This window comes from Mus caroli, unplaced genomic scaffold (genome assembly GCF_978045245.1).
Source record: "Mus caroli unplaced genomic scaffold, Mus_caroli_1 scaffold_5, whole genome shotgun sequence".
Classification (NCBI taxonomy): domain Eukaryota; kingdom Metazoa; phylum Chordata; class Mammalia; order Rodentia; family Muridae; genus Mus; species Mus caroli.
The window spans coordinates 70,689,314-70,708,870 of NW_028227260.1; the positions used below are offsets into that span (position 1 = coordinate 70,689,314).

At 35.2% G+C, this 19,557-nt stretch overlaps 1 protein-coding gene across 1 annotated transcript in view; it reads right to left on the bottom strand.

Annotated features, from left to right (window-relative positions):
• The window catches only part of Ar (androgen receptor), a 170,776-nt gene that overhangs the window by 31,689 nt on the left and 119,530 nt on the right, over nucleotides 1-19,557 (bottom strand). Inside the window, exon 3 of the mRNA XM_021153485.3 lies at nucleotides 3,619-3,735. Coding sequence (XP_021009144.1) covers nucleotides 3,619-3,735 — 117 coding nt within the window. The remainder of the gene's footprint in view (nucleotides 1-3,618; nucleotides 3,736-19,557) is intronic.

Genomic DNA, 19,557 nt, shown 5'->3' on the forward strand with positions numbered 1-19,557 from the left:
GAGCAAAGAAAGACATATCTTTTTCCATAGATGGACATTTAAGAGTCTGAAGAGTCATCCTGAGAACTTATCACCCATTTGATCATTTTATAAATACCAATAGTGACTAAGAAGAGAGGCAAGGGGTAGAAAAGTAGGCATGGAAACATGAAGAAACAGCTCTGTATTTATTAAGTGTCTCTTAGTTTGAGAACTCCTGTCACCAGCATATGGAGCACCATAGAGAAATCCATGAAAGAGTTCATAAAGTGTTGAAAACAATGAGATAACATCTGAAGAATGCCAGATTCCCTAAAAACTGAAAACATCTATTTTCTTTGTTCTCCACAACTTCAACAATTTATTCATCAATTACAGTTTTGGCATATACTTGTCATAGGCTGCTAACATTTTTATGCAAATAAGTCTCTCCAATTTGTACTTCTATGAGTAGGTAAAGGGCAACTGAAGAAAAAGTTGATGAACTACAGTCTTTTCTTTGTGGCTATTCACATAAAATCATAACATTTTAATAACAGAAGGGTCTTTGGTTTCATGATGGAAAAAGTAGAGGGAGAAGGGACTTCTCCACAGAAGGTACTCTGTAGAGAGTACCACATTCTTAACTGTTACTTCATGTTATATTATACAATTGTAGTATGAATGGTACAGAAAAGGAACTAAAATGATGTCACTTCTTCTTCTTGAAGGTGATCAAAAAGTCTATGCTAAACCCAAATCTTATGAAAATAAGAAGATACTGCCAATATACTCACAATGACCACTAGGTACTATTGCTTTCTTTTATCTTTCTGTTTGAATAAAAATGTGATATATACTGATACTCTAAGTTAACAGTGGAAAGAGAGGCCCATTGGTCTTGCAAACTTTATATGCCTCAGTACAGGGGAACGCCAGGGCCAAGAAGTAGGAGTGGGTGGGTAGGGGAGTTGGGGGGAGGGTATGGGGGACTTTTGGGATAGCATTGGAAATGTAAATGAAGAAAATACCTAATTAAAATAAAATAAAAAATTAAAAAAAAAACAATAAACTTTGGAAGAGGGTATGTTGGGAAGTAGGGGATGTCGTTTTAACTCCATCCATGTGCAAAACCTAAGAGAATACATACTTTCGTTTTCACTTGGAACTTCAACATTAACATATAGTTTTTAGAATTTCTTATATCAGATTTTAAGCATTATGCTGGTAGAACTTTTCAAAGTGAGGTAGCCAGAAGTGATTTTGAGTGATCCACTGTCTGTTGTTACATGTCACACACATATTGTATGGGAAGCCAAGTTACTTAAGGAGAAAAATCATTGCTAAGTGTTGAGAACAGCCTGTGTCTATCTAGTTCTAGGCTTTAACCTCACCTTGTCAGACTTCAAAAGTAAAGTCATTTATACAACATCGATAATTCTTCTATGACTTGCTTGTACATGTATGTTTGTAGAATAATACTTGCCTAGCATGAACAGGGCTCTAGATTCAATCCCCTGTATGGCAAAAGAAAACAAAATGATCCTTGTATTTTGTGGGCATCTTTTTTCATTTTTTCTTGAAGTTTCTTAGCCTGAACATCTAGTGCCTAATGTGCTGTATTTTATGTATCTGACACTCAGTGATACATGGGAAGGAAACTGAAGTCAAAACCATCCACAACAATTTAGCAATGTATTCACCAAGCCCATGCTAATGTGGCCACTCCCTCCCCAAACCATTCAGAAAGGTTTTTGTACCACTTTTCAGTGACTTAATTCAGAAATTTATGTCTGAGTGCTATACTGTATAGACATATGCAGTTTTTTCTTCCAAAGATACTCACAGTAATCATGTCAGAAAACACCTTTTTCCTTTTCTTTTTGTAATGGAGGATATGGCCTCTGACATGAAACTGTTTTAATGAGGAATATTTTATAATTAAACTTTACTTGTATCAAAATGGGCTTATGGCTGGGCATGGTGGCACATATCTTTAATCCCAGCACTGGGGAGGCAGAGGCAGGCAGATTTCTGAGTTTGAGGCCAGCCTGGTCTACAAAGTGAGTTCCAGGACAGCCAGGGCTATACAGAGAAAACTGTCTCGAAAAACCAAAAAAAAAAAAAAAAAGGCTTATAAAGATTTGCAAATGATGGCAAGACAGGATTCTCAAATTAGATGCTACTGTCTACTATGCATAATTCACAGGTGGTTAAATACTTGAGAAATGAATGTATGAGAGAACTTGGCTAAAGATTTCCAACATTCATGCAGTAAAACTCTGTCTGCCAATCCTTCCCTCTGTTATCGCTCCTGGATTTCTTTCTGCCCTCCCCAATGATCTTGTGTATTCTTCCCCACTATAGATCACAACTATATTATAGACTTCGAGTAGAACAAGCAAGCAAAATAAGATTGGATTTTGGTCAAGTATTTGCATCTGATGCAGTTGCCTGGAAAATAACTCACAGGAATTCTCCCTGTGATGGCAGAGAGCACTACACATTACTTGAGATGCTCCTATTGAAACTTACAGTTGTAGCCTGGAACAAATTCCTTGCTATAGTATGGTCTGATTAAAAGTACTACTGGTCTATGTGGAGGGGAGGATGTATTTAGCTACAATGATATATAGGCAGAGTAGGCCTTAAGTGACCTATAGAAAGACAGAGAAAACCATTGTTCTAAATTAGCCATGAGGTAGAAAAAAAGTGGGCTAGATTCCAGTCACTTGGGTTTTCCTGATTGATAATGAGTAATCAAATATAAGGTTATAGTTTTAGGCACTCAGAAATAGATTTGTTTTTCTTTGAGTTCCATTTCTAAATCAATGTAGACTAATGAGCTTCTTTTTTTCTCATGAAAGATGCATCTGTTTGGAAGCAGCAGGCAGCACAGTGGATTCTGGCATGGGGCAGATGAAGATGTGAAGAATTAGAAGCAGGGAAGTATGTGTCAAGCAAGTAGTATGAAGCCATTTTGGAAGGATGACAAAGCGCATGGTAGACACAAGCTCATAGAACACAGAGCCTTATAATAGAGGGTCACTCTTGAAAGAGCTGTATCTTTTAAGAAGCTAATGTGCCACTGGGAAAATGCTTTTGGAAATGATCAATGGATCTGTAAAGAAAAGAAAATGATTAAAAAGCCTGCTAATTTCTGGGAGACACAGGATAGGAAATTGGCTTTGTTTGGTACCTTAGTTACAGAATCCAAAGAGAAGCAGCTTTACACTCCAGTTGGCTGTTGCTACATGCAGATGTTAGCTGAGGGATAGTCTCAGGTGTTTTGTGCCTGCCTGTGCCATGGTCATCCTGCACCTGTGACAGTTTTGATTACTTGTTTCTCTTATTCCGACTACTGAACAGCAACAGTATCAATATATCACTTAAGGAACTGAATCCAAAAAGCACATCCTCATTCATTGTCTGTTATTTTCTGATTCTTCCTTCATGCTTCCTGGTCCTATGCCCAACCTCAAGCTATGAATGTCATAGGCAAAAATAAAGAAGGGACCATGAGAAGGTCAATCTGAATCTATTGCCTAGTGGGTACTCTTAGAAGTATTACAGAGGAGAAGCTATATCTAATGAAATAATTATAAAGGATGAAGGTGAGCAGAAGTAGGACAAGGAGAGAAGAGGAGAAAAATATCATACCTCCCAGAGTCATCCCTGCTTCATAACATTTCCTGAGACGACAAGATGGACAATTTTTCCTCCGAAATTTATCAATGGTACAATCGTTTCTGCTGGCACATAGATACTTCTGTTTCCCTAAGAGAAGAAATGCAAAAATATCAGATTTACTGGTAATATGTCTCCAGAGCTTCTTTCCTTGATTATTACAAGGCAAGAAGATTAACATATACTACAAATTGAGGGATAGTGGCCCCAAACATGTTGATTATACAGATTTCATTTTTATAGCTGTTTTTAATAGACATTAGCAATTTGGATCTTGTTAATACTTTCATTATTATGATTATTTACTGTTTTTTGAAATCAAGATGCTTAAGCCTGACCGAAAGCCAGGAGTACCCTTGAGAAAATGACCAGTTGTGGAAATTATCACTCTGTTAGCTTGACACAGAAGAGATGTTGGCTTAATCAATGCATCCTCCTACTGACACCTGTAATCATGCATAGGTTCATAGTTAAGCTAATTAGATGCTAAAAAATGCATTTAATTTTTTTATGCGATTTCTCTTTTTACATTGCCAATGATGGCACTCCCAAGCCTGTAGGTTGTTAAAAGTCAGAAATAAAGCCCACCTTTTGTGTGATGAATCAGGGAAAGCAAAAGGAAGTCCTCTGAATTCAGTAAAGAGAAAAATACCCACAATCTTGTACAACTTGAGTCATTACAGATATGTAGACAACCCCCTTCCCTCTTTCCAGACAAGAATTACTGAAATAAAGATGTGGTCCACTCCAAAAATGTGTTTTGATAGTACTTTGGTTTTGTTATATTGTTCCCAATACATGCCCACACATAGCAGGTCTTTGATAAACACACATGGACTCACTTAATAAGCATACAGACCATAGAGATGTATGAGCAAAAGGAGTCAACATAGAAATAGTACAGAATACACTCACAGTTAATCTACACATTTTGGATTAGGGATAAAACAGAATGGAAGGAAATAGTCACTTAAAGGTCTATTACTTCAGCCAGGCATTGGTGGCGCACGCCTTTAATCCCAGCACTTGGGAGGCAGAGGCAGGTGGATTTCTGAGTTCGAGGCCAGCCTGGTCTAAAAAGTGAGTTCCAGGACAGCCAGGGCTATACAGAGAAACCCTGTCTCAAAAAACAAAAACAAAACAAAACAAAAAACCTCCCAAAAACCAAAACCCCCAAAAAAGGGTCTATTACTTCTTTATTATTTATTCTGTTTCACAACATGGCCGATATTTTTAGAGTTCTATATTGTAATAATGATACATCTGTCATATTTGATTTTCTTATAAGCTTAGTAATAATCTTGAGTGAAGTACATATAAAAGAATTATTATATCTCCTTTTTTGATAACAAAAATAAGGGTTCTTATGATTATAAAGGTTCTGTTTTCCAGCATTATGTTAAACAGTTGTAGGGACAATTTATATCTTTGTCTTTTTAGATCACAAGTACGAAATTAATTATAGACTTATATATGACCGTTAGCTTGTGCTATAGGAACATTTGTGCAGTTTATTAAGAGTATTTATCATGAGATAAATTTTGCCAAAAGCTTTTTCAACTTTTTCTAAAATGATCTTTTGAATTTTTAGTTTCATTCTGTTGACATGGTGATTTTATTTATTCATTTGTATGTGTGGAACTGGCATTGAATCCCAGTAATAAATTCTTTCTGATCATAATGGATAATTTTTAATGCAATGCTGAATTGAGTTTTATATTATTTGTTGCAGGTGTTTTTTAATCTATGTTCTTGAGACCTATTGACCTGCCTGGCATTACATCCTTGGTTTGTTCTAAGACTATGACTCCAATAAAGTAGAAAGAATTTAAAATGTTGTTTGGTTACTTCAAGCCTACTCTTCTACACAAAGCTTGAATGACCTCTATAAACATTGCAAAATGTTTCCCTTACACTTTCTTGAATTAAGACTCAGTTTGTAATATCTGTAGACTCTGTTAAGAGATACCTTCTTCCAGGAAACTTAGTTTCTTTGTAGTACTGATTCATCAATGACAGTGACACAAAATCTGTACAGTTAAGGACATTAAAAACTTTCTAATAAAAATTTAAACAGGATTCTTAGTTTTTAAGGTATGAAATTGGGCATAATATGTGGAGATGGACCAAGCCACAAGAAGAAGGTGGCAAAGTCAGCATAATGTTTAAAAATCGCACACAATGGAAATGTACTCTACATGATTATAGTCTGAAGAAATAGCATCTGGAGGTGTCAGATATCTTTTTCTGTTACTGGTTTATAGTTAGTTTCTGTATTTCCAGTTGACAGAGAAATTTGTAAGTGGCATCTGGGCCTATTCCAGTTTGGTTTTAGAAGGTCACATAATTTCATGTTGTAGTCTAGGTAGCTGAACAATTAGCACAGATAATACAAATACCTATTTAGCTCCTGCTCACCAAAGACTAAACATTAAACTCTACTCTTTGAAACTATTCACTTTCAATAGCAAAAATATATCAACAATCCATTATCAAGTTCTTACAAAAAGTCATTGTAAAACTATTAGCAAAATATAAACAGTCTTTCTCATGTTAAAACATATAAAGATACACTGTAGAGCTGCAAAGAGAACATGCATTTCAGGGCTTTATAAGACTCAGAAGGGTTATACAATTGGAAAGAGGTACTCTGCATGTATGTTGGCTCTGAAATTATTGACTGGTCTACGTTCTGCATTTTCTTCCTGGTCCTGTTTCTTCTTAAGCATACATATTGAATATGATTCCCTGTCTGAGCAGGATCTGAGACAATAAAACTGATTGTTTTTCCAGAACTACCCTATTTCTGTTCTGTTCTGTCAGACCTACAATTTTTCCACCCCTTATCACTTCACTTCAATGTCTAAGTCAGCTTTTTTCCACTTAAAAAAACACGCACACCATTTTGAGTAAACAAGGTAGATGACTTAACCACTATTAGTGTCATTGTGTTACATAAGTGTGAAAAGTGTTGACCTATCCATCATCATTAATTGACAGTGAAGGCTGCTGAATATAGTTTATCATATTTTTGTATAGAGAGCTTTAAAATGGAATTTACATGGCAAAATAAAATAAATTGCCAATGAATGTAAAAGAAGGTATGTATCAAATGGAAATATGTATGATGGTCTTCAAGGTGAAGATAGAACAATTTAAAGATTTGTTCTCTCCTAGTAAAGTATATAAATTTAAAACAACCTAAACAAAAGCTTTTCAAAATAATATCAAAATGTATCTCAAAGAATAAAATGTACAATAATCCTAAGATATACTTTTGAAAAGAATAATAATAAGATATCCTTTAGCAGGCATTTGGATTATTTTTAAGACATGACAGTTATAATATCATGGAAGCTTCAGCAGAGGCTACTTTGTGAAAGAAACAAGAAAATCCTAAAACATATTCTCTATATAATACATCATCCCAACTTAGTGAATGAAATATAAATTACTTGCTATATGATTCCAAAATGAGTGGTTAACCATTTTATATGCCAATATAAAATCTGGAACTCATATATGAGAAAAAAATATGATATTTGTCTTTCTGAGACTGACAAAATTCTCTTTATAATTAACCTTATGTATATCCATAATCCTACAAATGTCAAAACTTAACTCTTTTCTTTTCTTTCTTTCTTTCTTTCTTTCTTTCTTTCTTTCTTTCTTTCTTTCTTTCTTTTTCTTTTTTTTTTTTTTTTTGATTTTTGGCTTTTGTTTTTTTCAAGACAGGGTTTCTCTGTATAGCCCTGGCTGTCCTGGAACACACTTTGTAGACCAGGCTGGTCTCGAACTCAGAAATCCACCTGCCTCTGCCTCCCAAGTGCTGGGATTAAAGGCGTGCGCCACCACCGCCTGGCTTAACTCTTTATGTTCAAAAATATTGCATTGTATGATAAAAGTATCTCTGGTGGAATCACCATGCCTGACTTAAAGCTGTACTACAGAGCAATTGTGATAAAAGCTGCATGGTATACCAATGGAATAGAATTGAATAGAATTGAAGACCCAGAAATGAACCTGCACACCCATGGTCACTTGATTTTTGACAAGGGAGCTAAAACCATCCAGTGGAAAAAAAGACAGCATTTCTTCTTTTTTTTTCTTTTTTGATTATTTTTCTTTTATTAGATATTTTCTTTATTTACATTTCAAATGCTATCCCAAAAGTTCCCTATACCCTCCCGCTGCCCTGCTCCCTTACCCACCCACTCCCACTTCTTGGCCCTGGTGTTCTTCTGTATTGGCGCATATAAAGTTTGCAATACTGGCACAACTGGCAGTTATCATGTAGAAGAATGCTAATTGATCCATTCTTATCTCCTTGTACTAAGGTCAAGTCTAAGTGGATCAAGGAACTCCACATAAAACCAGAGACAAGGAAACTTACAGAGAAGAAAGTGGGGAAAAGCCTTCAAGATATGGGCACAGGGGAAAAATTCCTGAATGGAACAGCAGTGGCTTGTGCTGTAAGATCAAAAATTGACAAATGGGACCTCATAAAATTGCAAAGCTTCTGTAAGGCAAAAGACATTGTCAATAAGACAAAAAGGCCACCAACAGATTGGGAAAGGATCTTTACCAATTCTAAATCAGATAGGAGACTAATATCCAATAATATATAAAGAACTCAAGAAGATGGACTCCAGAAAACCAAATAACCCCATTAAAAATGGGGCACAGAGCTAAAAAAAGAATTCTCAACTGAGGAATATCGAATGGCTGAGAAGTACCTGAAAAAATGTTCAACATCCTTAATCATTAGGGAAACGCAAATCAAAACAATCCTGAGATTCCACCTCACACCAGTCAGAATAGCTAAGATCAAAAATTCAAGTGACAGCAGATGCTGGTGAGGATGTGGAGAAAGAGGAACACTCCTCCATTGCTGGTGGGATTGCAAGCTTGTACAACCACTCTGGAAATCAGTCTGGTGGTTCCTCAGAAAATTGGACATAGTACTACCGGAGGATCCAGCAATACCTTTCCTGGGCATATATCCAGAAGATGTTCTAACTGGTAATAAGAACACATGCTCCACTATGTTCATAGCAGCCTTATTTATAATAGCCAGAAGCTAGAAAGAACCCAGATGTCCCTCAACAGAGGAATGAATACAGAAAATGTGGTACATTTACACAATGGAGTATTACTCAGCTATTAAAAACAATGGATTTATGAAATTCCTAGGCAAATGGATGGATTTGGAGGGTATCATTCTAAGTGAGGTAACCCAATCACAAAAGAACTCACATGATATGTACTCACTGATAAGTGTATATTAGCCCCAAAAGTTAGAATACCGAAGATACAATTTGCAAAACACATGAAGCTCAAGAAGAATGAAGAACAAAGTGTGGACACTTCTCCTCTTCTTAGAATGTGGAATATAACACCCATGGAACGAGTTACAGAGTCAAAGTTTCGAGCTGAGACGAAAGGATGGACCATCCAGAGACTGGCCCACCCGGGGATCCATACCATAATCAGACACCAAATGCAGACACTATTGCATATGCCAGCAATATTTAGCTGACAGGACCCTGATATAGCTGTCTCTTGTGAGGCTGTGCTGGTGCCTGGCAAACACAGAAGTGGATGCTCATAGTCAGCTATTGGATGGAACACAGGGCCCCCAGTGGAGGAGCTAGAGAAAGTACCCCAGAAGCTGAAGGGGTCTGGAATCGTCTCCAAGATCTCCTTTGATTGTGTAAATACACAAAATGTTAATAGAGTAAATAAAATTGTTGTATTTTTGCTTATGTTTATGTATATAACTTCTGAAGGAATATACCCAAATTGATAAGTAGTAGTTTGGGACAGATGACTAAATTTCTGTAGAACTGGGAGGTTTTTGTTTTTTTACTATTTAATCTTCTACAGTTACCCAGCTTTGTTATGTCTGTGTTACCTTGCATTTAAGGTTCTTTCTGCTCTCTGAGCTTCAGTTGATACAGCCATACACATCTTAAAAATATTGCATTCTATAATACTTCAGTGAGAAAAAAATGTGACTCCTAGCATATCCTGGTTCCTGATCTATAGTCCCCGTTCACAGCAGTGGTGTTTCCTGTTCACCACACTGAGGAATTAGGAAAACTCCTCCTTTAAAAGGGTCGGAAACTTTAAGTTTGATTCCAAAAATCAATTAGTCAAAACAAGCTTGTTGATGACAACAAGTGTCTGTCGGTGAAAAAGAGAAACGATTACTTTCTGCATTTTACATGCTTGTTGTCTAGTAGGAGATAATGGAAGTGCACACGAGGCTGCAATATTACAAATATGTAAGAATGCATGAGAACTTTGGAATGAGGCAAAGGATGTTTGTGAGACCTTGCAGACAGTACTGTATGAGCTTCAATTTCATCACATGAAATTCCAGCCTGGGAATGATGACTTTACTAGTCACCTGATAAATTAATATTAAGCCCAGATACTAAAACACTGTCAGGCATACATGGTAAGTGTAATTAGTTGTCCTTGATAGTTGTTACCTGGGCATAAAAGCAGGATGTGCTTGGAGAACAGATTTAGGAGTCAGAAGACTGGGCTTGGAAATCCCAGAAATTCCACCTACTAGTGTTAAATATTATAACTGGGCCTAACAGCAGATTTTTTTCTGATTCAGTGTCTTCCTTAAAAAAATGATCTGTATAAATGAACTTCTGAAGAGTTGTAACATTTAAAAGAATATGTGTGAATTATCTAGAAAATGTTAGTTAACTGATAAATTATAAGCAAAGTGAAAATTCTCCTAGAATAATAATAGTAAAAAACCAGAAAAGCTGAATAATTCCGGAGAGCTGAGCTCTTTTATTGTACATCACTCAGGTGTGTATCTAATGCTGTTTATTTACCAAATAAATCAAATTATTCAGACTTTTCCCTATACTATCCAAACATAAAATCACCTGAGATGGAGTTTGAAAACTGAAATTTAATACACAGCTTAGACTCACATCCTCATGTACTTTCATTCTGGAGTGCTTTTCTGATTTGATTTCTGTAAAAAAGAAATATCTTAAGCTACTAACCAAGATGATTATAGTGTACCATCTCACTTATCAAACACTTACATGTTTCCTGAGACTATTGAAATGGGAGAGAGATGAAGAGAAGAACAGAGAGCAGAGTGGGGTGGGGGAGAAGGAGAAAAAAGAGAGGCAAATAGGAGAAAAGGGAGCATAAGAATAATAAGAAAGAAAGAACAGGGAAGAGGAGAAGTTAGTGACAAGAAAGAAAAGAGGAAGAGAAGGAAGGAGGAGAGGTTTCAGAAGACTAAACTTAGCCCTATTGAGGTAGTGCTAATCTCTATGACAACATCAAGATAAACTAAAAGATATTACTTACATTACAAGTCACAGGCATTTCCACTGAGATTGTGTGCACTAAGGACTGGGAGAGTGGGATGGGAGCTTGCATCCCATATATATTTTATAGTTCTTTTTTTCTCCATGCTCTCTTTCATGCTTTTCCCAAGTATTATTTTGAATAATGTCCCCCTAAGAAGCTATACTATGCTGAAGAATCAGTGGAAAGTATAGAAAGAGAGAGGGTTCAATATAATATTCTCAGTAAGAAGTGGAGCATGGTAGCTTGGCAGGTTTGTGTTCAAGTATTTTTTTGTCTGGCTTATTAGCTGCAACTTGGTAGATACTGCTTGATTTCTTTAGATGTGCATTTAGTCTTCTATGGAATGGAGAACACATAGATCTGCTGCAAAATTTAAATGCAATACTTTTTGCAAAGCAATAAGCATTCAGTAAATATTTCATGAGATAAGCAAATATGGAGAGGTAGATAAGTAAATTTTGATAGGACTGAATAAAAGGTTTTTAAAATCTGAGCAAAATGGTAGCAATTGTTACACAATGCATTAGAAGATAAACTGACAGGATAAAAATCTCCAAAACAAACTTCTAACAACTAACAAATGTTAAACTCCGGAGATCAAGTATTTCGTAGAAGTTTCGTTTCACAGAAAGAGTATTCTTAATAAAACCAGACTTTTTCTAAGTAAACAAAGCACTGGAGGGCGTTTCAGCCAGAGAGCATGATGTGTTTGAAAAGGAATGGAAGTTGGAAAGAGCCAAGATTGACACATGAAACAGGTTATGAAATTTATGATATGTTACTCATATAAACCTCCAAAATATTCAATTAGCTTTGATCAAGCTCACTGACAGTTTTTCTTGGTATCATTTTTCCTCTTAAAAATTAAAATTATTTGGGGTGTATAGTATCATTATGAAGCAAAGCCTGGTATCAAATTTATGATTCCTTTTCTCTGGCCTCCTAAATCTTGAGATTAAACGTATAAAAAATTCTTCTTAAAACTACCATGAGAGAGATCAACAGGTTTGATTTTATTTTAATTTCCAAATCTCTGGTTTGGTTTGCACTGGATGATCATTATCTGTTAGAACTATTGGAGGAATGGACCAACAGATGTGACCATAATACTGTTATTTGAAAATGTGTGAGATAGTGATGGTATGTTGGATGTATCTCTAGTCTTTTTTGTCCCTTCATGAGAGCTTGCAGGATACAATACTGCATTCATAGAGCTCCATTTATATTATCTACTTAGTATGAAATAATGTATCATTCTTTCATATATTTGAGTTCATTAAAGGAGTTCATGCAAAGAATTAGTTGTTGATCTTCATATCACAGTAGGCTAGCTATTATCTATAAAAATCTACATTAGATTTCAAATTAAAGAGAAAAAAAGATAAGCATCAATGTTTCCAACACATGAGAATGATTAATGTTTGATGAAATAGAAGTACTTATTAGTTAGGTTTGATATATGCATATTTTACTCCATAAAGATATATAACTATGCTTTTGTCTTAACAAAACTAAATTTAAATTATTATTGATAAATTCTCCCCAAATGTGGTTTATCAACTGAACTGTGAAAAAACAGGTTATATACAAAATGAGAAATCTTCTAAGACTAGCATATTAAAACTTTGCCCCTTCCTAGAAATGGGAACAAAACACCCATGGAAGGAGTTACAGAGACAAAATTTGAAGCTGTGACGAAAGGATGGACCATCTAGTGATTGCCATATGCAGGGATCCATCCCATAATCAGCTTCCAAACGCTGACACCATTGCATACACTAGCAAGATTTTGCTGTAAGGACCCAGATATAGCTGTCTCTTGTGAGACTATGCTGGGGCCTAGCAAACACAGAAGTGGATGCTCACAGTCAGCTATTGGATGGGTCACACAGCCCCCAATGGAGGAGCCAGAGAAAGTACCCAAGGGGCTAAAGGGAACTGCAACCCTATAGGTGGAACAACAATATGAACTAACCAGTACCCCGGAGCTCTTGACTCTAGCTGTGTATGTATCAAAAGATGGCCTAGTAAGCCATCACTGGAAAGAGAGGCCCTTTGGACTTGCAAACTTTATATGCCCCAGTACAGGGGAACTCCAGGGCCAAAAAGGGGGAGTGGGTGGGTAGGGAATTGGGGGGTGGGTATGGGGGACTTTTGGCATAGCATTGGAAATGTAAACTAGGAAAATACCTAATAAAAAATTACAAAAAAAAGAAAAAAATTAATGTGAGACATAATCGAGTTTTTGAAGGAACAACAGAATAGCTGAGCAATCTCTGTGCAGTTACAATAATACAAAACACATAATTAAAATGTGTGACCATGACAAAAAACAAAACAAAACAAAACAAAAAACAAAACAAAAACTGCTCTATAACATAATGTAAGTCATTCCCTTGCATTGTGATTTTAAAATCAAGAGAACTCAAAGGTACATCAGGTTACTAGAGTAACTTGATGGGGAAAAATCCTCTAAAACCAAATTTCTCTAGCAAATCATACTATGGCCATCTTGAATAACAACAGCTGACAAACAATGTTTATTTCATCTCAAAATTGTCACTGTCCCAAAAGTATCTAGGTATCTAAGGGATTTTGTATTCTGAAGAAAAATTATAACAATGGGCAACTAGACATTTTCTTGGAAAACAAAAAGGTCATCTTTGGCTCTAAGTCATCAATAATTTTTAATAATCCAGAGAAAAGAGGCTTTTGAAATTCCAGTTGAAAAGGCTAACACAAATATCAGGAATGGAAAATTACTTTCAACTAAAGGCATCACCAGTGTTTCTCTGACTTTGCCTCTGCTATATTAAGTTTGCCCTTCTCTGGCCTGTAAGTATCTATAAATGTGTATTTAATCCAAATATATGGGAACTTTAATTATTTAATCAAGACATTATTATAAAGATACAAATTACTTAAACTGACTAAAAACAAATTTAAAACATCAAATTTGACCTTTAATGAGTAAAGATATTGAATTACTAGTCAAACAGCATCCCAGAACCATTTTCTTTCCTTTTTTTAACTAGAGAATTCTATGAAACATTTAAAGATCTCACATTAATTTTTCACAAACAGCTTATGAAAAGAATAGTAACAACATCCCAATTAATTTCATAATAATAATGTTACTCAATTAACAATCCAAGACAAACATAGTACCAGTAGTAAACTATAGACTAATTCTTTTTTTTTTAAAGGTTTATTTATTGATTATATGTAAGTACACTGTAGCTGTCTTCAGACACTCCAGAAGAGGGAGTCAGATCTCGTTACGGATGGTTAATTCTTAAGATCAAAGGGTAATACCTGAACAAAATATTAGCAAGCTAAATCTGGAGTCATACAGAAAAACTATCCTAAACCTGGGTGAGGCCTATCAGAACTTGGTTAAGTGTCACATTTTTGTAGAAGCACCCTTGGTTGAAGGTGCCCACAAGCAAGTGGGAAGTTTCACATCTGCAAGAAGTCCCAGTGGTTGCTGGGGATCCAGGGTAAAGACTTGATCCAATTTTGAGTAAGTCTCACAAATATGTGAAGGGGTCCATAACTCACCAGGAATTGTGTAGGTCTAGGTTGGAGATGCTATATCAATATCTTAGCATCAGAGGAAGAGTTAAGATAGAGCCTTCTTCCTAAGTACCAATCAGACCCACAAAGCAAAGGTAACTTCAATTATATTAGGACTTAGTCATGTAGTGAACAGAACAGTGAACAAAGGGTGGCCAGAATTGAAAATTAAAACAAAACAAAACAATGACGGAATAAAAGATCCAATCAAAAACTAATTCTTAGATGCATAAATTCCAGTAATAACCCCCCCTCAAATGAGACAGCCAAGGGTGGTGGTACATGTCTTTGATCTTGGCACCCAGGAGGTAGAGGCAGGCAGATCTCTGAGTTCAAGTGTAACCTGGTTTATGAAGCAAGTTCCAGTACAGCCAGAGTTATAGAAAGAAATCCCATCTCAAAAAACTGAAAGGAAAAAAAAATCAACACAGCATGCCTCCTTTATAAGTCAATAATCCCACAAAAATGACAACTAATAAAAATGACTTGGAAGAATTATCAGACAAAGAATTCAAAAGAATGATTATAACTCTGTTCAAACAATTCAAAAAGATAGGAATATACTCCAATAGAACAAAAACAAGTATATGAGAAGAGAATCAAAAAATCAGCACTGAGATTAATGAAATAAAAATAAAAGCAATATGAAGAATCAAGGAAATGACGACTTCTCTTTGAAAGATTGACAATTTTTAGACAAATTACCCAAAAGGGAGGGAACCCAAACAGATCAAATTAGAGATAAAAAGGAGAAATAAAAATGAGGAAATCCAGTGAATCATAAGACACTAAACTGGGAGATCTAAAAGACATGAATTAATTTCTAGATGTATCCTACCAAAACTAAATCAAGATGAGGTAAATAATTTAAACAGACCCACAACAGTAAACAAGGTAGAAGTCGTTTAAAAATTTCCCAACTATAACAAACTCAGGGGCCATAGAGTCATCACAGAATTCTAACTAAAACCAGAACTTCCGAACTTATGCCATATAATATAAAACAAATAAATGAATACACCTTTATATGACGTCTGTATTTCCTGATCCTGAAATAAAACAAAGACTCAACACGAAAGGATAATAATAAGATGTCCTAGTTTGTATTTTTTTTTTCTTTTTTTTGCCAACTTGATACTGGCTAGAATTACCTGAGGAAAGGGACCTCAACTGAGAAAATGCCTCCATCGGATGGGCTGTAGGCAAGTCAGTAGTGCATTGTATTCATTAATGAGTGGTGGGGGAGGGATCCTCTGGAGGTTGTGTTACTCCTATGCAAGTAGTCCTTGGTGCCAAAAGAAAGCAAGCTGAGTGAATCATGAGAAGCAAGCCAGTAAACAGGATTCCTCTGCGGCCTTGGTTCCTTTGTTAATTTCCATTCATGAAAGACTGTAAGCTGTAAGGTAAAATAAACTCTCTCCTCTCCAAATTTCTTTTGGCCACGGTTTGTTGCTCTTGGAACAAGAAGTATGTAATTTAATTTTTATTTTATCGTAGCCCACAGTTAAGAGACTTAAATGTTTTAGAGAAATTTCAGATTTGTAGAGAGACTGATTCTTAGAGTCTTTCTAAAAATTTTTAGTTTGGATAGTTTAATGAGATTGAACTTTTAAAGACAATGAGACTTTTAAAGTTCTACTTTTGTTTTATAATATGATACTGATATTTATATGAGAGGGCAGTGATAACAAAGAGAGGAAATGGTATGGTTTGAAAGTAATGTGTTATTGTCAAGTTGACAAGGTGTCAATTCTTCTTCTTCTTTTTCTTCTTCTTTATTATTATTATTATTGTTCCTTTTGTCAACTTGACACAAACTAGAGTTATCTTCGAAGAGGAATCTCAGTTGAGGAAATGCCTCCATCAGACTGCATGTAGGGAAGACTTCAGTGCGGTGCATTTTCTTGATTGATGATCTATGTGGATGTTCTCAGCTCACTGTCTTAGGGGATACCCTTGGACTGCTGGTCCTGATTACTATAAGAAAGATGGCTGAGCAAGCCATGAGGTTTAAGCGGCATTCATTTATGGCCTATGTTTCTGCTTCTGCTTCCAGGTTCCTGTCTTGAGTTCCTTTGCTGACTTTCCTTCATGATACGCTGTAAAGTGTAAGGTGAAATAAACTCTCCCCTGTCCAAATTTCTTTTGGTCATGGTGGTTAGTCACTGGAATAGAAAACCTAACTAGAACATGGGTCAATCTCCCTATGAGCATAGACAAAATCTGTCAATGTATAACTTCCCAATAAAATTCTAGATTACATAAAATATATCATTTATAACTAAGTCAAATTTATCCCAGATATGTAGGGATGGCTCACATATGTAAAACAATGATTGCAACCAACCACATAAATAGACCGAATTATAGAAGACTTAAAATGTCTTTGACAAAATCTAATATCTCTTCATGATAAAATATAAGGTCTGTAAAATCTAGGGACACAGAGACATACCAACATAATACAGGTGATAGAGAACAAACCTACAGCTGACACCATGGTAAGTAGAAAACTACTGGAAAGATTTTCACTAAAATAGAACAATATCTACCTTTTATACTCCTAATCAACACAGTGCTTGAAGACTTAGCTAGAACAGTAAGACAAAAGAAGAAAAAGGAGATACAATGGGAAAGGAGAAAGTCCAAATATCTTTATATGGATATGATGTGATTCTTTTCATAAAAGACCTAACGGACTCCCTGAGAAATCTCCTAAAGCTGAAAAATACATTGATTAAAATATCAGAATTCCAAATTAACATTTAAAAATCAGCAGTCTCTCTCTATACCAATGATTAACATACCAAGAAAGAAATTAGGGACACTATTCTATACAAAATAGCCATGAAAAATCTTGGAATCTTATGAAAGTTGTGAAAGATTTTTACAATGAAAATCATAAGTCACTAAGGAAGGAAACTGAAGAAGACAGAACAAGATGAAAAACTCATGGACAGGTGGAATTAACATTGTCAAAATATCCATCCTACCCAAAGCAATCACTTTGAAATACCTAGGCAAGTATTTACAGAAATTGTGAAGAGAATTTTAAAATGCATATAAAAGCACAAATTAGTTAATGGTGATATTGATAGGACAGCAGGACTTATTTAAGTAAGAGAATAAATTAGGATCCCTACAATCATGACATGCAAAACATTAAGAAAATGAATCACAGTACCAGATTTAATGATTAAAAGTATATGAGTCTTCAAGAAAACCCAGAGAGACATTCATGTGAACCTTTATTAGGTAATAGTTTTAGATATGACCACAAAACACCAAAAAACAAGAGGGCAAATGGGATACATTTGAGTTTATAAAAATTAAAGAACTTTTTGATGGATCAACAAAAAGTAAAAGATAACTTATAGAATAGAAACAATTTTGCAAATCTGACATCTGATAGAAGATTTTGTCAATAAGTAAGAAAACATACATACAACACAATAACAAAAACCCAAGCTTTTAAAAAATATGAATAATGAACATGATTAGTTATTTATCTATAAAAATATATAAATGGTAAAAAGGAATATGGAAAATGAAATTTCAACCATTTGCAAAATTTTAATGAAAGCCATAGTGACATACTATCATTTTATATACACTAAAATGGGATCAGTGATAATGATAACAGTAGAAATGAATAATAATTTGTGTTGGAAAGTATGTGTAGGAATTAGAGCTTGATACACTACTGATCAGAAACATGATAGAGTGAGTCACTGAAGGCTTGTTAGTTCTTCCATATGATCCTTAAATTAATCTTAGGTATAAACACAAGTGAATGAAAACATATGTATGGACAAAAAACTTAAACATGAATATTCATTGAAACTTATTCATAAGAAAGGAAAATGTAAATATTCTAAATATACATATACCAATGAATATGCAAGCCAAAGTGGTATACCTATACATGGAATATTAGTTAGCCAGAGAAATGTATGAAGAACTGATATAAGGAATGATGGGGATAGACTTGGAAATATGCTCACGACACTGAATCTAAATAGAGATAACACATATTATATTGTTTCATTTATATAAAGTTTCTGGAGTTGACAAATTTACAGAGACAGAAAGTAAAGTAGTGCTTGCCAGAGGCTGGGAGGAGGGGCCATGGGGAGCAAGCACTAATGAGTACAGGATTTCTTTTTGAGGTAATGAAAACCATCTGGAATTAGATAGTGGTGATGTTTGTAAAACTTCTTGAATACACTAAAAGCCACAAAATTGTACACTTTAAAAGAGTGAATAATGTGGCATGTAGAATACATCTCAAAGAAAAAAATCCTAGAGTGCTTTTTTGGTGCCAGTAATTCTGAGTCTCTGGAAGAGAAGTCTGAAAAAGAAATCAAAAGGACTTTGTAAATTATAGCATAATTGGCCTAATGTAAAAGCATACAAAAGTCTTTGAGGATATGCTAGGCATTCATACATTTTTAAGATATGTTGCCATGCATCATCTCACAGCATAGCCATGAAGTAGAAAGAACAAATCTCATTAATAATTTGCGGAGACAAAAGCAAAAGTCCAAACAGCCTCAGAGACTTGTCAAGAATTACGTGGTACTGTTCTTTTGTCTAATGGTGGTTTTACTTTGCCATGGTCCTTAAAGGAGGCTCTTCGCAAAATAAAAAATGAACTCTAACTCTTCATGATTTCTCATCTCATTCATTTCATTCTATTACCAATCTGTCACCTCTGGTGACATTGAGATTCTATTATCTGCAGTGCCACTGGGTGGGAATTCAAAATAGCTTTCTGAAAGTACAATCCAAGTATTTCAAAAGGGATCCCTGAGAGAGGCTATATCCACTATTCAATCCTTCTTCCTATGACCCCTGTCCACCTTTCAGTTATTATCTTGTGATATTGCCATGTGACAATACCCAGCAGTATATGAAGTCTTATAGGTCACTGTAAATTGAAAAGAATGTCTCTTTTCTTATTCAGGTGTGTAGGAAACA